General features: G+C 43.7%; 1 protein-coding gene across 2 annotated transcripts in view; it reads right to left on the bottom strand.

Moving 5' to 3' along the window:
- Positions 1–20,530, bottom strand: part of haus1 (HAUS augmin-like complex, subunit 1) — a 79,072-nt gene that overhangs the window by 46,856 nt on the left and 11,686 nt on the right. The window contains exons 1-3 of one of the 2 annotated variants that reach the window (XM_068029991.1): positions 19,674–19,744; positions 14,469–14,643; positions 6,073–6,208 (exon numbers count right to left, since the gene is read on the bottom strand). In XM_068029991.1, the coding sequence (XP_067886092.1) occupies positions 6,073–6,208; positions 14,469–14,643; positions 19,674–19,697 (335 nt within the window). In that variant the 5' untranslated portion in view covers positions 19,698–19,744. Of the gene's footprint in view, positions 1–6,072; positions 6,209–14,468; positions 14,644–19,673; positions 19,745–20,530 lie in introns of those variants that run through there. The other variant, XM_068029998.1, reaches the window with a different exon arrangement.

Below are 20,530 nucleotides of genomic sequence, written 5' to 3'. Positions count from 1 at the left end.
ATGTTACTTGTCACTTATCAGCCCAAGCCTGGATGTTGTCTGGGTCTAGCTGCATCTAACACAGGCTATTTCAGTATCTGAGGAGTCGCAAATGCTGCTGAACATTGTGCAATCAACAGAAAACATCCCCACTTCTGACCATACGATGGAGGGAAGGTCATTGATGAAGCAGCTGAAGATGGCTGGGCCTAGGACACTACCCTGAGAAACTCCTGCAGTGATGTCCTGGGACAGAGATGACTGACCTCCAACAATCACAACCATCTTCCTTTGCACTAGGAGTGACTGCAATCAGCGGAGCGTTTCCCCCACGATTCCCATTGACTCCAGTTTTGCTCGCGCTCCTTGATGCCATACTTGGTCACATGCTGCCTGGATGTCAAGAGCGGTCACTCTCACTTCACCTCTGGAGTTCAGCTCTTTGGTCCATGTTCAGACCAAGGCTGTAATGAGGTCAGGAGCTAAGTGGCCCTGGAGGAACCCAAACTGAACGCCATTGAGCAGGTTATTGCTGAGCAAGTGCCGCTTGATAGCACTGTTGACTAAAGACCGACTCAGGTATAAAATTAAAACCCGACCCTGGCCCAACCCGACCACAGCCAACCCGAACCAAGCCCTTTAATTTTTTTCGCGCCTGAACCAACAAGAATATCCTTCATCCGTTCCAGCATCAGGCTATTCCTGCAGCTGGAGTTGTGGGGAATCATGGGTAAGCGTGATCCCGTGACTTCCAGGAAGCAGCACTGTCAGGCCCGGCCCGCCCCGACCCGAGCCTGAACGCTGGACTTAGAATTTCGACCCAACCCAACCTCGACACATGCAGTCGGGTCTAGTCGGGTTCGGGTCGGGTAGCCAGGCTTTACGGTTAACGACAACTTCCATCACTTTGCTGATGATTGAGAGTAGGCTGAGAGTGTGGTAATTGGCTGGGTTGGACTTGTCCTGCTTTTTACGAACAAGACATGCTTGGGCAATTTTCCACACTGCCAGGTGGATGCCAGTGTTGTAGCTGTACTTGGCTAGGGGGGCAGCTAGTTCTGGTGCACAAGTTTTCAGTACTATTGCCAGAATGTTGTCAGGGCCCATAGCCTTTGCAGTATCCTGTGCCTTCAGCCGTTTCTTGATATCATGTGGAGTGAATCAGATTGGCTGAAAACTGGCATCTGGGGACCTCAGGAGGAGGCGGAGATGTGTCATCGACTCGGCACTTCAGGCTGAAGATGGATGCAAATGTTTCAGCCTTGTCTTTTGCACTGATATGCTGGGCTCCCCCATCATTGAGGATGGGGGATATTTGTGAAGCCACCTCATCCGGTTAGTTGTTTAATCGTCCACCACCATTCACGACTGGATGTGGCAGGACTTCAGAGCTTAGATATGATCGGTTGGTTGTGGGATCGCTTAGCTCTGTCTATCACATGCTGCTTACGCTGTTTGGCATGCAAGTCGTCCTGTGTTGTAGATTCATCTGGTTGACACCTCATTTTTAGATATGCCTGATACTGCTCCTGGCATGCCTTCCTGCACTCTTCATTGAACCAGGGTTAGTTTCCCAGCTTGATGGTAATGGTAGAGTGGGAATATGCTGGGCCATGAGGTGACAGATTGTGGTTGAATACAATTCTGCTGATGATGATGGCCCACAGCACCTCCTGGATGTCCAGTTTTGAGTTGCTAGACTGTCAAAATCTATCCCATTTAGCACAGTGGTAGTGCCACATAACATGATAGTGGGTATCCTCAATGTGAAGATGGGACTTCATCTCCACAATGACTATGCGGTGGTCACTACTACCAGTACTGTCAAGTACAGATGCATCTGCGACAGGTAGATTGGTGACGACGAGGTCAAGTAGGTTTTTCCCTCTTGTTGGTTCACTCACCACCTGCTGCAGGCCCAGTCTAGCAGCTATGTCATCGAAACATAGAAAATAAGAGCAGGAGTAGGCCATTTGGCCCTTCGAGCCTGCTCCACCATTCATTATGATCATGGCTGATCATCCAACTCAGTAACCTGTTCCCGCTTTCTCCCCATAGCCCTTGATCCCTTTAGACCCAAGAGCTATATCTAACTCCTTCTTGAAAACATACAATGTTTTGGCCTCAACTGCTTTCCGTGGTAGCGAATTTCACAGGCTCACCACTCTCTGGGTGAAGTAATTTCTCCTCATCTCAGTCCTGAAAGGTTTACCCCGTATCCTTAGACAATGACCCCTGGTTCTGGACTCCCCCCACCATCGGGAACATCCTTCCTGCATCTACCCTGTCAAGTCCTGTTAGAATTTTATAGGTTTCTATGAGATCCCCCCTCACTCTTCTGAACTGCAGCGAATATAATCCTAACCGACTCAATCTCTCCTCATATGTCAGTCCCACCATCCCAGGAATCAGTCTGGTAAACCTTCGCTGCACTCCCTCTATAGCAAGAACATCCTTCCTCAGATAAGGAGACCAAAACTGCACACAATATTCCAGGTGTGGCCTCACCAAGGCCCTGTATAACTGCTGCAAGACATCCCTGCTCCTGTACTCGAATCCTCTCGCTATGAAGGCGAACATACCATTTGCCTTTTTTACCGCCTGTTGCACCTGCATGCTTACCTTCAGTGACTGGTATACAAAAACACCCAGGTCTCGTTGCATATTCTCCTCCCTGTTTATAGCCGTTCTGTCTTCCTGTTTTTGCTACCAAAGTGGATAACCTCGCATTTATCCACATTATACTGCATCTGCCATGCATCTGCCCACTCACACAACTTGTCCAAATCACCCTGAAGCCTCTCTGCATCCCCCTCACAACTCACCCTCCCACCCAGTTTTGTGTCATTTGCAAATTTGGAGATATTACATTTAGTTCCCTCATCCAAATCATTAATATATATTGTGAATAGCTGGGGTCCTAGCACCGATCCCTGCGGTACCCCACTAGTCACTGCCTGCCATTCGGAAAAAGACCTGTTTATTCCTACTCTTTGTTTCCTGTCTGCCAACCAATTTTCTATCCATCGCAATACACTACCCTCAATCTCATGCGCTTTAATTTTACACGCTAATCTCTTATGTGAGACTTTGTCAAAAGCCTTCTGAAAGTTCACATAAACCACGACCACTGGCTCTCCCTCATCAACTCTACTAGTTACATCCTTGAAGAATTCTAGTAGATTTGTCAAGCTTTATTTCCCTTTCGTAAATCCATGCTGACTCTGTCCGATTCTACCAGTTTTCGCCAAGTGCTGTGCTATAAAATCTTTTATAATGGACTCTAGAATTTTCCTTTACGACTTGGCCAGCCCGGTCAGTAGTGGTGCTACCGAGCCACACTTGTTGATGGATATTGAAGTGCTCCACCCAGAGTACATTCTGTGTCCTTGCTACCCCATTAGTTCTTCTTCCAGTTGGTGTTCAACTTGGAGAAGACTGATTCATCAGCCTGAGGGTGTGGGGGGAGGAGGGGGGGGGTGGTGTGGGAGGGTAGGTGATAATCAGCAGGAGGTTTCCTTGCCTATGTTTGACCTGATGCCATGAGACTTCCTGGAGTTAATGTTGAGGACTGTCAGGGCAACTCCCTCCCAACTGTATATCACTGTGCCACCACCCGTGGCACCTAGGGACGGTGATGGTGGTGTCAGGAACATTGTCTGTAAGGTATGATTCCGTGAGTATGACCATGTGAGGCTAGTCTGTCGGACAGCTCCCTCAATTTTGGCACAAACCCCCAGATGTTAGTAAGGAGAACTTTGTAGGGTCGACAGGGCTGGGTTTGCCGCTAGGTCGATGCCAGGTAGTCCGTCCGGTTTCATTCCTTGTCTTACACCTTGTAGCAGTTTTAATACAACTGAGTGGCTTTTTAGGCCATGTCAAAAGGCATTTTTTAAGAGTCAACCACATTTCCGTGGGTCTGGAGTCATCTGTAGGCCAAATCAGATTTCCTTGACTAGATGGGTTTTTTACAATAATCAACAATGGTTTCATGGTAACCATTGGTTTTAATTTCAGATTTATTAATTGAATCAATTTCACCAACTGCTGTGATGGGATTCGAACCCATGTCCCCAGAACATTAGCCTAGGCATCTAGATTACTAGTCCAGTGAGATTACCACTATGCCACCCCTCCCTGTGAGTTAGTCATCTTACCTATTAATTCCTTGGCTTTGGGTCTTCACCACAGATTTTCAATTTTAAAAATTGCACAAGGATAAAAATGCACACCTCAACAGTTAAATGGTGCTTTAACAATCTCTCGGTGCACTGAGTAAATTAATTCTACAGAACTACAATCAAAGCCCTGAAGGAGTGGCTACAGCAGAATGAATTATACAGTCTCTTTATACCATGTGATGCTGCCACCTCCAAACATATTTCACATTTCACTGAGTTGACATAATTAAGAGCTGAAAGCACTTGAACCACAGGAGACATGAGGGAAAAAAATTTACACAGTGAGTTGTTGCAATCTAGAATTCACGGCCTTAAAGGGTGGCAGAAGCACATTAAATAACAACCTTCAGAAAGGGAATTGGATAAATACTTAAAGAGGAAAATGTGTAGGTCTGTGGGGAAAAGAGCAGGGGTGTGGGACTAACTGGATAGCTCTTCCAAAGAACAGGGACAAGCACAATGGGCTAAATGGCCTCCTTCTATGCTGTATCATTCTATGAAAAAGAAAAAACATTCCAGACACATTAGTGTAATTGGCATGTAATTCACACAACAGTAATGCTCACATTTAAAGTCACTATTTAGGCTCCTTGATTTGCTTGCTGAGTTTACTGAGGGAGTGGCCCTGCTATACATAACAGGAAAGGTAGTACTCTGTGTTGCGATAATTGATCTGAGCCAGTATGCGGATTGGCCTCAGCACAGCTGGGTTAGGGAAGAGAAAATGCACTCTTGATTACTACCTACAAATCCAGCTTGAAGTTCTCTGTCAACAGATGAGAGCAGCAGCAGAGCAGAATGTGATGCCATTTAGGTTGAAAAAACAGTTGTTGCAGTTTTCCAGATGAAGAATTACATCTTGGGTGAGGTATACTAGGGTGCCTGGTATTAAAGGCCTGCTATCCGACCCGAACCCAACAGGACCCGACGGCATGGGTCGGACCGGATCGGACACGTTCTCTCACAACCTCAGGTAAGTGACTCTAATGTTAATTTATTTTTTGGACTTTAAAGGTGGTTTTGTTACAGTTATTTTAAGCTTGTGCAGGTAAGGAACAAAGGGAAAAACGGAAGGTAAGTTAACTGATGGTCGGGTCAAGCGTGGGGAAAAAATGGAAGGACTCGGGTCGGGTCGGGATCAGAGTGAGAGTCAGATGGGGCTCAGTCAGGCTCGGGTTGGGTCTCATTTGCAGACCCGAGCAGGCCTTTACCTGGTATCTCTCTAACCATCCCACAACAAGAAGTCAGTGCCTCACGAGCAGAGGAAAAAAAAACTCATTGCCTGCAGAGAAAAGGATAAAAGCTGCCTGGAAGTGTTAATTTAAGTAGCCCCCAAACATAGGGAGGAGAAAAAAATGGCCATGGTACTCACTCCCAATTACTAGGCACGAGTGAGGACAGAATCGGGCTCAATAGTATTGCCACCTACAATTGAGTGGACTGCAGACACTCACTGTCTAAACTCATGAACAATGGCCACGCAGACCAGAAGATGGCAAAGAACCATACTACAGTACTGAGCTAATGCCTTCAGGAGAAGGGATGGATGGGCATCTTAGAGTTAAATTAATAAACATACCATGTCATGCAAACAGAACTTGTGACAAACTGTAGGACATGATCAACAATTGCGACATTAGCTATAACTCTCGTGTGTATATCACCACCACAACAGCTCATTTTGAATTTTTTTCTTCTCACTTGTTATTTCTGAAAAAAATATGGCCTGCAGAAAGGGGCTAGAAGCAGATAGCACTTTACTGACAGTCTTCATAGGAACATCAATGCATTCCATTTACTTATATCCCACTTCCCATTTTGCTTTTTTTCATTACAATTTAAGGTTCTTTCCCAGTCCACATCAAGCAAAGGCTGTCTTATTGTTTGCTCGTAACACCTATCAAATGGTTACCTGGTTTGAGAGGTATCCTTTAGGTCCAAAGCGAGACTGCTATTCACCAGGTTTTTCAGGCAGCTAGTCCCATTACTGGAGAAGCTAGTGGAGGATAAACCCACACTCTCCATAATGAAATCGTGCATGTAGTCAGCTGAGGAGACAGAGAAAAGTCAACAGGGACTTAAGGATTCAAGTACAATAAATTTTTGTGTCAGATTATAACCAGTATGACCCTTGATCTGGGTGCCGGCATTCCGAGTATTCACCCAGGTACAAAACTCGAGGTTTGAATCATGTGAGAAACAGATCAGCATCAGTCAAGGACGTATTTTGGGATGCCAAGAAAAGCGAAAAACATTTTAAATATTGAAGCATCAGCCTTTCAACAGAACAAACAGGGGACACAATTCTGAAGCAAGAGGAACTAAAATAATTAAGTCAGTACTATTGCCGGCTATCAGAACTTAACAGCCCTTTCCCCCTACCCCCACCCTCTCCCCCCACACTCCAATGCCATGGTTAAAGCACAATCTCTAACTAGCTTGCTACCTTGGAGGGCACAACTACACACCAGCCCACTGGCAGTCACATTGTGTCATTTTTCTCCAAATCTACACTGAGTAGAGTCATAGAGTTATACAGCATAGAAACAGGCCCTTCGGCCCATCGTGTATGTGCTGGCCATCAAGCACCTAACTATTCTAATCCCATTTTCCAGCATTTGGCCCGTAGCCTTGTATGCTATGGTGTTTCAAGTGCTCATCTAAATACCTCTTAAATGTTGTGAGGGTTCCTGCCTCTACCACCTCTTCAGGCAGTGCATTCCAGATTCCAACCACCCTCTCAGAGTGAAAAATATTTTCCTCAAATCCCCTCTAAACCTCCTGCCCCTTACCTTAAATCTATGCCCCATGGGTATGAGCTGGTACTGACACAATTTGGAACAGTTGCAAGAGAGATGAGAGAACACTAAATTGTCAAAATACTGAGGACTAGGCACTTAATATTCAAGGATACAAAGTGTTCAGCAAAGGTAGGGCAGGAAAAAAGGGAGGAGGGGTGGAAGAACTGGTTAGGGAAGACATTGTGTTGTTTGAAAGAGGACAAGGACAGAATCTATTTGGTTAGAATTGAGAAGCAGGAAAGGTATGATCACACCACTGGGGTATTCAATAGGCCTCCAAATAGTGCGAAAGAGATAGAGGAACATATCTGGAGGGAAACCACAGAGACGTGCAAGAACTATACAGCGGTATCGATTGAATAATGTTAGAGCAAAGGGAAAGGCCAGGAAGGAATTTCCAAAATGTGTTCAGGAGAACTTCCTTGCCCAGTATGTTCTCGGTCCAAATCGGAAGGAGGTCTTGCTGGATGTGGTGCTGGAGAAGAGCAAGGAAGAATCTAAAGTAGAACTTCTAAATTGGAAGAGGGCTAACTTCAGTGGGATGAGAGGGGATCTGGCCAGGATAAAATGGAACCAAAGATGGACAGGAAAAACTGTAATGGAACAATGGGTGATCTTGAACATTGGAACACAGGAGCAGAAGTAGGCTATTCAGCTCGTCAAGCCTGCTCCACCATTCAATTAGATCATGGCTGATCATCTACAACAACACCACTTTCCTGGGTTATCCCCGTATCCCTTGATGTCATTAGTATCTGGATATCTATCGATTTCTGTCTTGAATATGCTCAATGATTCAGCTTTCACAGCCCTCTGGGGTAAAGAATTCCAAAAATTCACCACCTTCAGAGTAAAAGAAATTCCTCCTCATCTCATTCTTAAATGGCCTACCCTTATTCTGAGACTATGTCCCCTGGTTCTAGGCTCACAAACTAGGGAAACATCCTATCTACATCTACCCTGTCACGCCCTGTAAGACTGTTGTAAGTTTCAGTGAGATTAACTCTCATTCTTCGAAACTCTGGAGAATACAGGCCCAGTTTCCTCAATCTTTCCTCAAAAGACAATCCTGCCATCCCAGAGATTAGTCTGGTGAACCTCCATTGCACTCCCTCTATGCCAAGTATAGGCTTCCTTAGATGAGGCGACCAAAACTGTACACGATACGCCAGGTGCGGTCTCACCAAGGCTCTACACAATTGCAGCAAGACCTCTTTGTTCCTGTACTCAAAACCCCTTGTGATGAAGGCCAACATAGCATTTGCTTTTCCTAACCTGCTACCCAGGTTAATAGGGCTGTTAAGAAGGCATATGGTGTGTTAGCTTTTATTAGTAGGGGGATCGAGTTTCGGAGCCACGAGGTCATGCTGCAGCTGTACAAAACTCTGGTGAGACCGCACCTGGAGTATTGCGTGCAGTTCTGGTCACCGCATTATAGGAAGGATGTGGAAGCTTTGGAAAGGGTGCAGAGGAGATTTACTAGGATGTTGCCTGGTATGGAGGGAAGGTCTTACGAGGAAAGGCTGAGGGACTTGAGGTTGTTTTCGTTGGAGAGAAGGAGGAGGAGATAAGATAATCAGAGGGTTAGATAGGGAGGATAGTGAGAGTCTTTTTCCTCGGATGGTGATGGCAAACATGAGGGGACATAGCTTTAAGTTGAGGGGTGAAAGATATAGGACAGATGTTAGAGGTAGTTTCTTTACTCAGAGAGTAGTAGGGGCGTGGAACGCCCTGCCTGCAACAGTAGTAGACTCGCCAACTTTAAGGGCACTTAAGTGGTCATTGGATGGACATATGGATGAAAATGGAATAGTGTAGGTCAGATGGTTTCACAGGTCGGCGCAACATCGAGGGCCGAAGGGCCTGTACTGTGCTGTAATGTTCTAATTCTAATTGTTTGCTGCACCTGCATGTTCATATTATTTTTAAGGCAGAGGTAGACAGATTCTTGATAAGTAAGGGAGTGAAAGGTTATCGGGGGTAGGCAGGAATGTGGAGTTCAGCCATGATCTTGTTGAATGGCAGAGCAGGCTCGAGGGGCCGAGTGGCCTATTCCTACTCCTGCTCCTAATTCATATGTTCGCATGCTAGCTTTTAGTGACTCATGAACAAGGACACCCAGGCCCCTTTGGACAGCAACACTTCCCAACCTCTCATCATTTAAGAAATACTCTTTGTTTCTACCAAAGTGGATCACTTCACAATTATTCACATCATATTCCATCTGCCATGTTCTTGCACATTCACTTAGCCTGTCCAAGTCCCCTTAAAGCCTCTTTGCATCCTCCTCACAACTTACATTCCCACCTAGTTTTGTGTCATCAGCAAATCTGGAAATATTACATTTGGTCCCCACATTCAAATTATTTATATAGATTGTGAACAGCTGTGGCCCCCAACATGATCCATGTGGTACCCCACTAGTAACATCCTGAAAATGACCCGTTTATTCCTACACTGTTTTCTGTCCGTTAACAAATTCTCAGTCCATACCAGTATATTACCCCCAATCCCATGTGCACTTACTTTGTTTACTACCCTCCTGTGTGGAACCTTATCAAGAGCCTTCTGAAAATCCAAAAACACCAAATCACTGGTTCTCCTTTATCTATGCTACAAGTAACATCCTCAAAAATTCCAACAAGTTTGTCAAACATGATTTCCCTTTCATAAATCCATGTTGACTCTGCCCCCATCATATCATTATTTTCTAACTGTCTAGTTATCACATCCTTTGTAACAGATTCTAATATTTCCCTACTACGGACGTCAAACAGGTCTGTAGTTCCCTGTTTTTTCTCTCCCTCCTTTCTTCCAAGGACTGCAAGAAGGCAGCTCATCACCACCTTCTCAAGGGCAATTAGGGATGGACAATAAATACTCACATAACCAGCGACGCCCACATCCACCAAACGAACAATAAAAAAAAATAGGGTTACATTTGCTACTTTCCAGTCTACAGGAACCTTTCCAGAATCTGTGGAATTTTGTAAGATAACCACCGATGCATCCACTATCTCTATAGCCACCTCCTTCAACACTCTGGGATGTAGCTCATCTGATCCAGGGGATTTATCAACCTTCACTCCAGTTAATATTTTGAGTACTACTTCTTTATTAATACTAATTTCTCTCAGTTCCTCATTTAAGGAGATGTTTCAGGTACAGGCTAGATACATTCAGACAAGGGCAAAGGGTAAGGAACCAAAGCCTGGGCTCCATGGATGACAAGGGAGATACAGAATATGATGAAACAAAAAAAAAAGAGGGTGTATAATGCATGTCAGGTGAATTCTTCAAGCGAGAACCAAGCCAAACACAATAAGTTGAGAGGACAGCTGAAGAGAAAAATAAGACTGACAAAGAGAGAATATAAGAATAGAACAGCAGTCCATATAAAAGGGAATCCAAAAGAATCTCCAACTGGCATGTAAAGAAGTGGGTAGTAAGAGGTGGGGTGGGACCCAATAGGGAAAAGAGGGCGAAATATGCTTAGAGGCACAGGGCAAAGCTCAAATAATTAATGAGTACAAATAGTTGTTTGGTAGTACAGAATTTAAGTATTGCTGAAAATAGAGACATGTTGTCGAAGCTTTTTGTCTTGCACTCAACAGGACAATCCGCAAGAATACCAATGTACCAAATTTATGTAAAACACTCAATCTTATGAACAGGCCTAAGGCTGTCATTTCTGGCCCTGAAAAGTGCCCCGTCTACCTCAAATTGTCTTGGAAGGGTAATGTATCCTAAAAATTTGAGCAACAGGTGCAGCTAGCTGTTCCACGCTGCTACTATGCAGTAGCAACAAGTGTGGTGTTCGTCACTAACAGGATGCTGCTGTCGAGCCAAACAAAACCTGCCTATCACACAAATGAATAATGTGATATATGAATTTAAATGCCAGTGTGATGCTAGGTATATAGGCCTTACGTCCCAAAGACTGCTGGACCGTATCAAACAAAATGTCCCTTCCGCTGTTTGCAAAAGGCAAGATACAGGCCATACCCAACCAGCCTGTGCTTGCAAAACTCAAAACAGTGTTCAACATTGGAAGTGATTCTGCGATTGGACATTTCCTAATAAATCCTCAGTGTGCTAAGGATTACGCTGACAACTAATTTAAGATTGTCAGTAGGACACACAGTGTGGCGCATTTGCACATACTGGAAGCTACATATATTAATGCACAGGGGCCCTTCGCAGACAGAAAGAACATGTACAAACATTGCGCCTGTTCCAGCTAAACAAAATAAGTGACAGCCAATTCACTGGTTCATTCCTAAGGGCAATGCCTTGACCAATCAGAATCAAGCTGTCTGGTTTAAATTTCAAACAAAGCTTGACAATTAACAGTTAGTCACCCTAAACTGGTCCATTCTCCATAGCAACGCCTCTACCAGAGTTCACTTGCCAGTCAATCAGCACTCTCTTCTCATACAGTATAAAGTTGCTGTTTTCCCTTACATCGGTATTCTTACAGATTGTTCTGGTGTGTGTAAGACAAAAAGCTTCGACAACATGTCTCTATTTTCAGCAATACTCAACTTAATGAGTACTTTCTATTGCTGTTTAGTCAGGAAAAGGATGCTGACAAAATATCAGTAGAAGCAGAAATGGTAGAGGCAATGGATAGGTTAAAAATTGAGAGGCAGGATGTACTGAAAGGCCTGGCTGTGCTTAGAGTGGATAAGTCACCTGGTCTGGTCAGCTTACATCCCAGGTTGCTAAAGGGAATGGGAGCGGTGATCATGGAAGGGCTTGCCATAATCTTCCAAACTTCCCTAGATATGGGGGAGGTGCCAAAGGATTAGAGAATGGCAAATGTGACACCATCATCCAAGAAAGGGTAGAAGGACATTCCTGGTAAGTACAGGCCAGTCAGTTTAGCATCAGTGGTGGGTAAGGTTTTAGAAATAATAATCAGGGAGAAAAAAAAAATCAACAGGCACTTGGAGAGGTTTGAATTAATTAAGAGCCAGCATGGATTTATAAAAGACAGGTCATGCTTGACTAACCTAACTGAATTTTTTGATGAAGTTACAGAGAAGATAGATAAAGGAAAGCAGTGGATGTTGTATATTTAAATTTTAAGAAAGTGTTGACAAAGTACCACATAAAAGGCTGGTTAACAAAACTGAGGCTCATGGAATATGAGGGTCCAACTCAGCTTGGATAAAAAAAGATTGATGCAAGGACAGAAAACAGAAAGTCTTGGTATTGGTAAATGGTTGTTTTTCGGACTGGAGGATGATAGACACTGGTGTTTCCCAAGGGTCAGTGCAAGGACCACTACTTTTTTGATATATATAAAAATATATAAAAATGACTTGCATATTGTAATACAGAGCAAAATTTTAAAATTTGCCGATGATACCAAACGTGGGAGGTGTGGCAGACAGTGAAGATGATACCAATCGTCTGCAATGGGACATCGACAGGCAAGCAGAGTGGGCAGACAAGTGGCAGATGGAAGATGGCATGTGTAAGATGATGCATATGTAGCAGAAGGGATAGGGAGATGCAACATAGACTTAATGGCATAGTTCTAAAGAGCATACTGGGACAGAGGGCCCTGGGGCTGTATGTGTATCGATCTTTGAATGCGGCAGGACAAACATCTGGTATCTTGGGGTTCATAAATAGAGGTATTGAGTACAAAAGCAGGGAAGTGATGCTGAACCTTTGTGAAGCGCTGATTATGCACAACTAGAGTATTGCATCCAGTTCTGGTCACCACATTTTCGGAGAGATGTGAGGGACCTTGACAGGATACAGAGGAGATTTATCAGAATGGTCCCAGGGATGAGGGGTTTTAGCTACAAGGTTAGGTTGAAGACAATGGGGTTGTTCTCCTTGAAGCAAAGGAATTTGAGGGAGATTTGATAGAGGTGTATAAGATTATGACAGGTTTAGATATGATAGAAAAAGAAAAGCTATTCCCATTAGCTGATGGTACAAGGACTAGGGAACACAGATTTAAGGTTTTGGGCAAGTGATGCAGGAGGTATATGAGGGAGAACTTTTTTTTTTAAAACATGAGTGCTAATGACCTGGAACTCGCTGCCTACAAGGGTGGTTGAACTGGAGGTGATGAACAATTTCAAAAGGAAATTGGGTGGACACTTTAGGGAAATAAACTTGCAGGGCTACAGGGATAGAGCAGGGAATGGAACTGATTGGATTGCACTGGAGAGAGCCGAAATGGATCTGATGGGCCGAATGGACTCCTTCTGTGTCATAACAACTATGACTACTTGTATTTATAGTCACCTTCAATGTGATAAAATGTCCCAAGGCACTTTACAGGGGCATTATAAAATAAAATATGACACCGTGCCACAAAAGGAGATATTAAGGAAGATGATCAAAAGCTTGGTCAAAGAGGTAGGTTTTAAGGAGTGTCTTAAAGGAGGAAAGTGAGGCAGAGAGGTATGGGAGGGTATTCCAGAACTTCAAGCCTAAGCAGCTGAAGGTAGAGTCGCCAGTAGTAGAAGATGCTCAAGAGGCCAGAGTCAGAGGAGCACAGATATCTCGGAGGGTTGTAGGAGATTGCAAATAGTGAGAGGCCAGGCCATGTACGGATTTGAAAACACGGATGAGAAGTTTAAAATCCAGGCATTGCTTGACCAGGGGTCAGTGTAGGTCAATGAGCACAGGGGTGATGGGTGAACAGGATTTTGGTGCAAGTTGCAGCAGAGTTTTCTAGGTCTCAAGTTTACAGAGCGTAGAAAGTGGGAGTACATTAGAAAAGCTGAGTCTGGAGGTAACAAAAGCTCGGATGAGTGTTTCAGAAGCAGGTGTGCTGAAGCAGGAGTGGAGTCGGGTGACGTTACAGAGGTGAAATTAGGCAGTCTTAGTAACAGCGCGGATATGGGGTTGAAAGAGGGAGAGGGATGGAGTGTGTGGCGAGGGAGTGAAGTGAGTGGCAGGGACCAAAGACAGCAGCTTCAGTCTTTGCAATATTTATTGGAGAAAATTTTGCTCATCCAGTACTGTATTTCAGACAAGCAGTCTGACAATTTAGAGATGGTAGAGGGGTCGAGAGAGGTGGTGGTGAGGTAAAGTTGGGCGTCGTCAGTCTACCTGAGAAAACTGACATTGTGTTTTCAAATGATGTTGCCAAGGGGCAGCATGCAGATGAGGAATAGGAGAGGGCCAAAGCTAAATCCTGGGGGGACATCAAAGGTAACTGTACAGAAGTGGGAAGAGAAGCCATTGATGAAACGATTAGGTAGATAAGAATCCAGTTCCAAGAGTTACCAACTGAAAATCATGTTCCGCACAGAGTCAAAAACTAAAGGAGAACAGCTTGGCGTGATGCCATTTAAGCTGGAAAAGAAAAATGTTGCAACCACACTGAGCAACCTCCTTGACACTGAAACTGCAATAGCAGCATGAAATTCTGTGGTACAGCACATTAGTGTGGCAAAACTGCTAACTAACTCTATCCCCACCCAGATCTGTATTCAATTTGGTCCAGTTGAATAATATTCTGCAGCCAACTTACCATCAGACTTGTATTCCATTGTTTTTTGCTTCAGATCTTCGATCAATTGGGTGACGTCACGGTCTCGAGTTTCATTCTGCTCCATCAGACGATAGAGAACATCCATGGTCCATGGGTTCACTTCATAGAAAGGGATCTGCTGGTCCCCAAAAATCTTTGCTAACCACATGGAAACCTAGTGTTAAAGCACAGAGGAAAATGTATTTGGATCAGAATATTCATCCATATTGGTCACAAACTTCCACACTGAAAATCTGAGGCAAATTTCACATTGCACTTCTCCAGTCTAGCAACTCTTTCCAAATGGCATTATCAACTGGAACTCTGTCACTCATTCATAGATTAAATATGTAATTATCAGCAGCCGAAACAAAAGTGTTGTAGAAGATCATGGGCCTGTTCCTCAGAACCCAATTTTTCCATCCTCTCCACAATACAAATTCTCCAGAACAGTTCTGTCTCTTTGCAAAGACCAAAATGAATTTTGCTGGAATTTGAACACAAGAAAATGATGGACCGGAAAAGACCAGCTGGTCCATCAAGCTTGACCCATACTATCATAATGCAATTTATGCACAATTAAGACCTTCATCCGCCACCCACCACCCCCTCGACCCCACCAGCCATTCACACAATCTCCTGAGAAAGACAAAGTTGCATGTGTTGTTATTCCATCTAATATTAAACAAATGATCAATGCAGGACCGGTAGATGAGCATGTGGCTTTGCATCTGTATTTCCCAACAGATGTGTGAATTGGGAAGAGTTTTCTGCTGGTCACAGTGTTTGCAACATCACAAACAGTAAGCAGATTTCCTGACTGCTATTTCTAATGAAATTGTAGCCTCAGTTCTCAATCTCCAGTCCTATGGCGATGCAATAGCTTAATTGCTACATCTTGATCTCCTCCACGTCCTTTTCATGGAGCAATAATATTTTTTCTTGCATTCCCACCACCACCCCCGCCCAACCAAAGACCTATTTCTTCAAGTCTCCCACAGCTTTAACCAATAGCAACTACCTTTTTGATGGTTTTGCCTTAAGTCTTTCTTTATCTATTGAAATTCCTGGCCACACCACTTTCTCAACTCAAATTTTCTGTATTCCTAAAGCTACACGACACTATTATTCAGTGCTTCTCTGAACTATTCTCTTTATTCCTCTGAAATGACAAATATATCTTTCTAAGCATGATCAGTGTTGCTTAATCCTCACTGTGGCAAAATAAATACTCACAATCTAAAATAAAACCAAAACAGCATGATTCTATGAATGCAACAATTTGCATTTATATGGCGCCTTTAAGGCAGTAAAATGGCCAAGGTGCTTCGCAGCAACAGTTATCAAACACAATTTGACACTGAGCCACTTAAGGAGATGTGAAGGCAGATGAGCAAAAGCTTGATCAAAGGAGGCAGTTTTTTTTTCATGGGATGTGGGAAGGCCAGCATTGTTGTCCATCCCTAACTGCCCTTGAACTAAGTGGTTTGCTAGGCCATTTCAGAGGACAGTTAAGAGTCAACCACATTGCTGTGGGCCTGGAGTCACATGTAGGCCAGACCAGATGGCAGATTTCCTTCCCTAAAGGACATTAGTGAACCAGTTTGGCTTTTACAACAACCGACGATAGTAATGGTGCCATGAAACTGAGACTAGCTTTCAATTCCAGGTTTTTATTAATTAACTAATTGAATTTAAATTCAAATTCCACCAGCTGCCATAGTAGGATTTGAACCTGTATCCCAGGGCATAAGCTTCGGCTTCTGGATTACCTACTAAAATAAGAGCAAAATACTGCGGATGCTGGAAATCTGAAATAAAAACAGAAAGTGCTAGAAATACTCAGGAGGTCTGGCAGCATCTGCGGATAGAGAAGCAGAGTTAACTTTTCAGGTCTGGGACGTTTCATCAGAATTGGATGGCCAGCATAAATAAATAGGAGAGAATAGAGAAGAAAATGAAGGGGGGGGATGGTAATTGGAATTTTCCCAAAAGAAACACCATCACTTCAAAAGCCACAATATCACAATAATTCAAGAAGCATTTATTTAGCATAGCTACTAGAAACAAGCAAGAAAACTTCTTAAAAGTTTTAAAACATAAAATCTTATTATTGTCTGCACACATGTCAAACTACAAGATTTGCAACCTTCAAAAGAACTGACAACAGAAAAGCTGTGAAAAGCCCACTGCTTCAAGGCAACTCAACAAGTTAATTTTTTTTTATTACACTGTCCTCAAGGTATTTATTAAGTGCTTGGGATCACATGCCACAACTCAGTTTGTTTTTCTCTTTAGATATGACATGAAAAGTAGAAGTTGCAATGAGAGACTTGAGCTTGTCATGACTTGAAGTTCAGGTGTACCCAATATTTCATTAGTTCCCAGAGGAGAAAAATGAAGTGCACAAACAATACTAGCAACAGGGAAAATAAACTTGATATTTGTTTTTGTAGTGGCGCATTTAGAAATTTATGAAGGGGATGTGTGCACTGAAGGTGCAAAAATTTCTTTCCTGGAGGGTCTGGGAACAAGGCTCTCCCCATGCCAGGGAATTTAGACCTTTGACGGTGAATTTTCCACCATTCTGCTTTTGAAGGCAGAAGTAATAACGAGTGGAATTCAGCAGATCCCAAGTGAGTCTGTCAACAATGCAGCATCTGCAAAAAGGAACACCTTTCAGAAATTACACTCAAGGCTGGCCTTTAAAATTCCATTGAAGACAGCATCAAATAGGATGGTTGACGGTGAAAAACTTCATCTCACTCTTCTTTCTACAAGGATAGGTTCAACGAATCTCCCATCTACCCATGCGTAACAATATAAGAAATAGGAGCAGGAGTAGGCCATTTGGCCCTTCGAGCCTGCTCAGCCATTCAATAAGATCATGGCTGATCTGATTGTGGCCTTAACTCCACTTTCCTGCCTGCCCCCATAACCCTTGATTCTCTTGTCACTCAAAACTCTGTCTAACTCAGCCTTGAATATATTCACTGACCCAGCCTCTACTAGTCACTGAGGGAGAGAATTCCAAATACTATCGACCCTCCGAGAGAAGAAATTCCTACTCACCTCCGTCTTAAATGGGAGAGCCCTTAATTTGAAACTGTGCCCCCTAGTTCTAGATTTGCCCATGAGGGGCCTCTCAGCATCTACCCTGTCAAGCCCCCTTAGAACCTTATATGCTTCAGTAAGATCACCTCTCAATCTTCTAAACTCCAAAGAGTAAAGGTCCAACATGCTCACCCTTTCCTCCAAAGACAAACCCATCATCCCAGAAATCAGCCTAGTGAATATTCTCTGAACTGCTTCCAAAGCAAGTATACACCTCCTTAAACAAGGAGGCCAAAACTGTCATCGTCAGCTGTCCCTCAATACAAGGATGACGTCTTCTCAAGGCCATGAGTTTCTGCCATGGGTCTTCAGGTAACTGAACAGGTCAATTCTCAACCTGTGGATCTTTGGGCACATGGGACAGGATGTCCCACGAAGTAGTGGAATCCGAGTGCAGGATTTGCTTCCTTTTCTTTCCTTCTCTGCACTGCTCTGCCTCATCGTTAAGGCATTTGGACTCAAAGAATGATGCAGCGTGATGGACAAATTGTCGCCATTTTGAACAATTGGTAGCAAGGTCCTCCCAGTCATCAATGTCAATGCTGCCCCACTTCAAAGAGAGCTTCAGAGTGTCTTTGAAGCATTTGCTTTGTCCTCCCCTGGAATGCTGACAATTTGAGAATTGAGAAAACAGGACCTGGCGGGGGAGATGCTTTTCGGCCATCCAGACACAGTGTCCAGTCCATCGAAGTTAGTTTTGCAGGAGTGTTGCCTGAATCCTCGTGGAGCTAGCTTCACATCACCGCCCTCAGTGAGATCCGCCTTCCTGGGAAGGGGCAGCTGAAGCAACAAGCCGGGGGATACACCTTCTACTGGAAAGGAAAGGCTGACAGTAACCCTCGTGTCCATGGAGATGCTTTTACCATGTGGAATAGATCTTGGATGCACTGCCAGAACTCCCCAACTGCATAAATGAAAGACGCATGACACTTCACCCACAGCTCGGCTGTAATCAATATGCCACCGTCATCAGCACTTATGCCCTGACCCTTGACTCGATGACAATGTTAGGGAAAAGTTCTATTCTGACCTTGCTGAAGCTCTCATTGCCAAACCAAAAGGAGATGATCATCTCCTGAAGGACTGCAATGCCACGGTTGGTCATGACTCTCATGTATGGAGAGGATCCATTGGGAAAAACAGGATGGGAAAAGCCAATGCAAATGGTGTTCTCCTGCTGACAAAGTGTATTCAGCATGGGCTCATTACAACAAACACCCTCTTCTGCCAAAAGGACAAATACAAAACCACATGGAGGCAGCCTAGATCAAAGTACAGGCACCTCCTGGATTATGTCATTGCTCGAGTCAAAGACCAAAACTGCACAGTACTCTAGGTGCGGTCTCACCAACGCCCTGTACAGTTGTAGCAAAACTTTGCTACATTTATACTCCATCCCCCTTGCAATAAAGGCCAACATTTCATTTGCCTTCCTAATTATTTGCTGTACCTGCATGCTAACTTTTTGCAATTCATGTACAAGGCCACCCAGATCCCTCTGTACTGCAGCATCTCTCCATTTAATAGTATGCTTTTCTATTCTTCCTGCCAAAGTGGACAACCTCACATTTTCCTACATTATACTCCATCTGTCAAATTTCTGCCCACTAACAACCTATCTATATCCCTTTGCAGATTTTTATATCCTCCTCACAATTTGCTTTCCTACCTATCTTCGTATCACCAGTAAATTTGGCTACAATACAGTCAGTCCCTTCATCCTAGCCATTAATATAGATCATAAATAGTTGAGGCCCCAGCCCAGATCCCTGTGGGACTCCACCCGTTAGTTTGCTATCCTGAAAATGACCAATTTATCCCAACTCTCTGTTTCCCGTTAATTAGCCAGTCCTCTATCCATGCTAATGTATCAGCCCCAACACTATGAGCTCTTATCTTGTGTAGTAACCTTTTGTGTAACATCTTATTGAATGCCTTTTGGAAATCTAAGTACACCACATCTACTTAATCCACCTTTCTTGTTACATCCTCAAAGAACTCTAACAAATTTGTCAGACACGATTTCCCTTTCACAAAACCATGTTGACTCTGCTTGAGTACATTATAATTTTCTAGATGTTCTGATCCTACCTCTTTAATAATGGATTCGAGCATTTTCCAGATATACGTTAGGCTAACTGGCCTATAGTTTCCTGCTTTCTGTTTCCCTCCTTTCTTGAACGAAGGTGTTACATTTGCAGTTTTCCAATCCGCTGAGACCTTTCCAGAATCTAGAGATCTTGAACCTGAAGTACACTTCCTAGATAAAATCCACGTTTGGTCATCCTCAATACACCTCAATGATGGGCAAATTATTGGAAAACATTCTGACAGACAATATAAATTGTAATTTATATGGAACGGATTAATCACGGACAGTCAACATGGATTTGTTAAGCGAAGGTCAGGTCTGACTAACTATTGAATTTTTTTTTGAGATAGTTAGTCCGTGGAATTCTCTTCTCCAGAAAGCAGTGGAGGCTGGGTCATTGAATTTATTCAAGGCTGAGCAAGATAGATTTTTGATAGACCAGGGAGTCAAGGGTTATTGGGGGTGGGGGGGCAGGGCAGACAGGTAAGTGGAGTTCAGACCACTACCAGATCAGCCTTGGCAAATCAAATGGCAAAGCAGGCTCAACGGGCCAAATCTGCTCCTAAGTCCTATGTTCCGAAGAGAGTTGATGAAGGTAGTTTGTTTGATGGTGAAAGTGGAATGGACACAGCTACTTGAAGGAAAATCAGTGGCAAACCTGTGGGAGACATTCAAAAGTGAGATACTACAGGCAGAGTGTAGGCATGTCCCCATTAAGATAAAGGGTGGTACTGCCAAATCTACAGCCCCCTGGTTATCTAGAAGCATACAGGGTAAGATAAAGCAGAAAAAGAAAGCTTATGATGGTCACAAAAATCTTGATACTTTAGAAAGCCTAGAGGAGTATAGAAAGTGC

This window comes from Heterodontus francisci, chromosome 1, assembly GCF_036365525.1.
Source record: "Heterodontus francisci isolate sHetFra1 chromosome 1, sHetFra1.hap1, whole genome shotgun sequence".
Classification (NCBI taxonomy): domain Eukaryota; kingdom Metazoa; phylum Chordata; class Chondrichthyes; order Heterodontiformes; family Heterodontidae; genus Heterodontus; species Heterodontus francisci.
The sequence above is the reverse complement of the archived record's forward strand: the minus strand, read 5'-3'. Positions and strand labels throughout refer to the sequence as shown.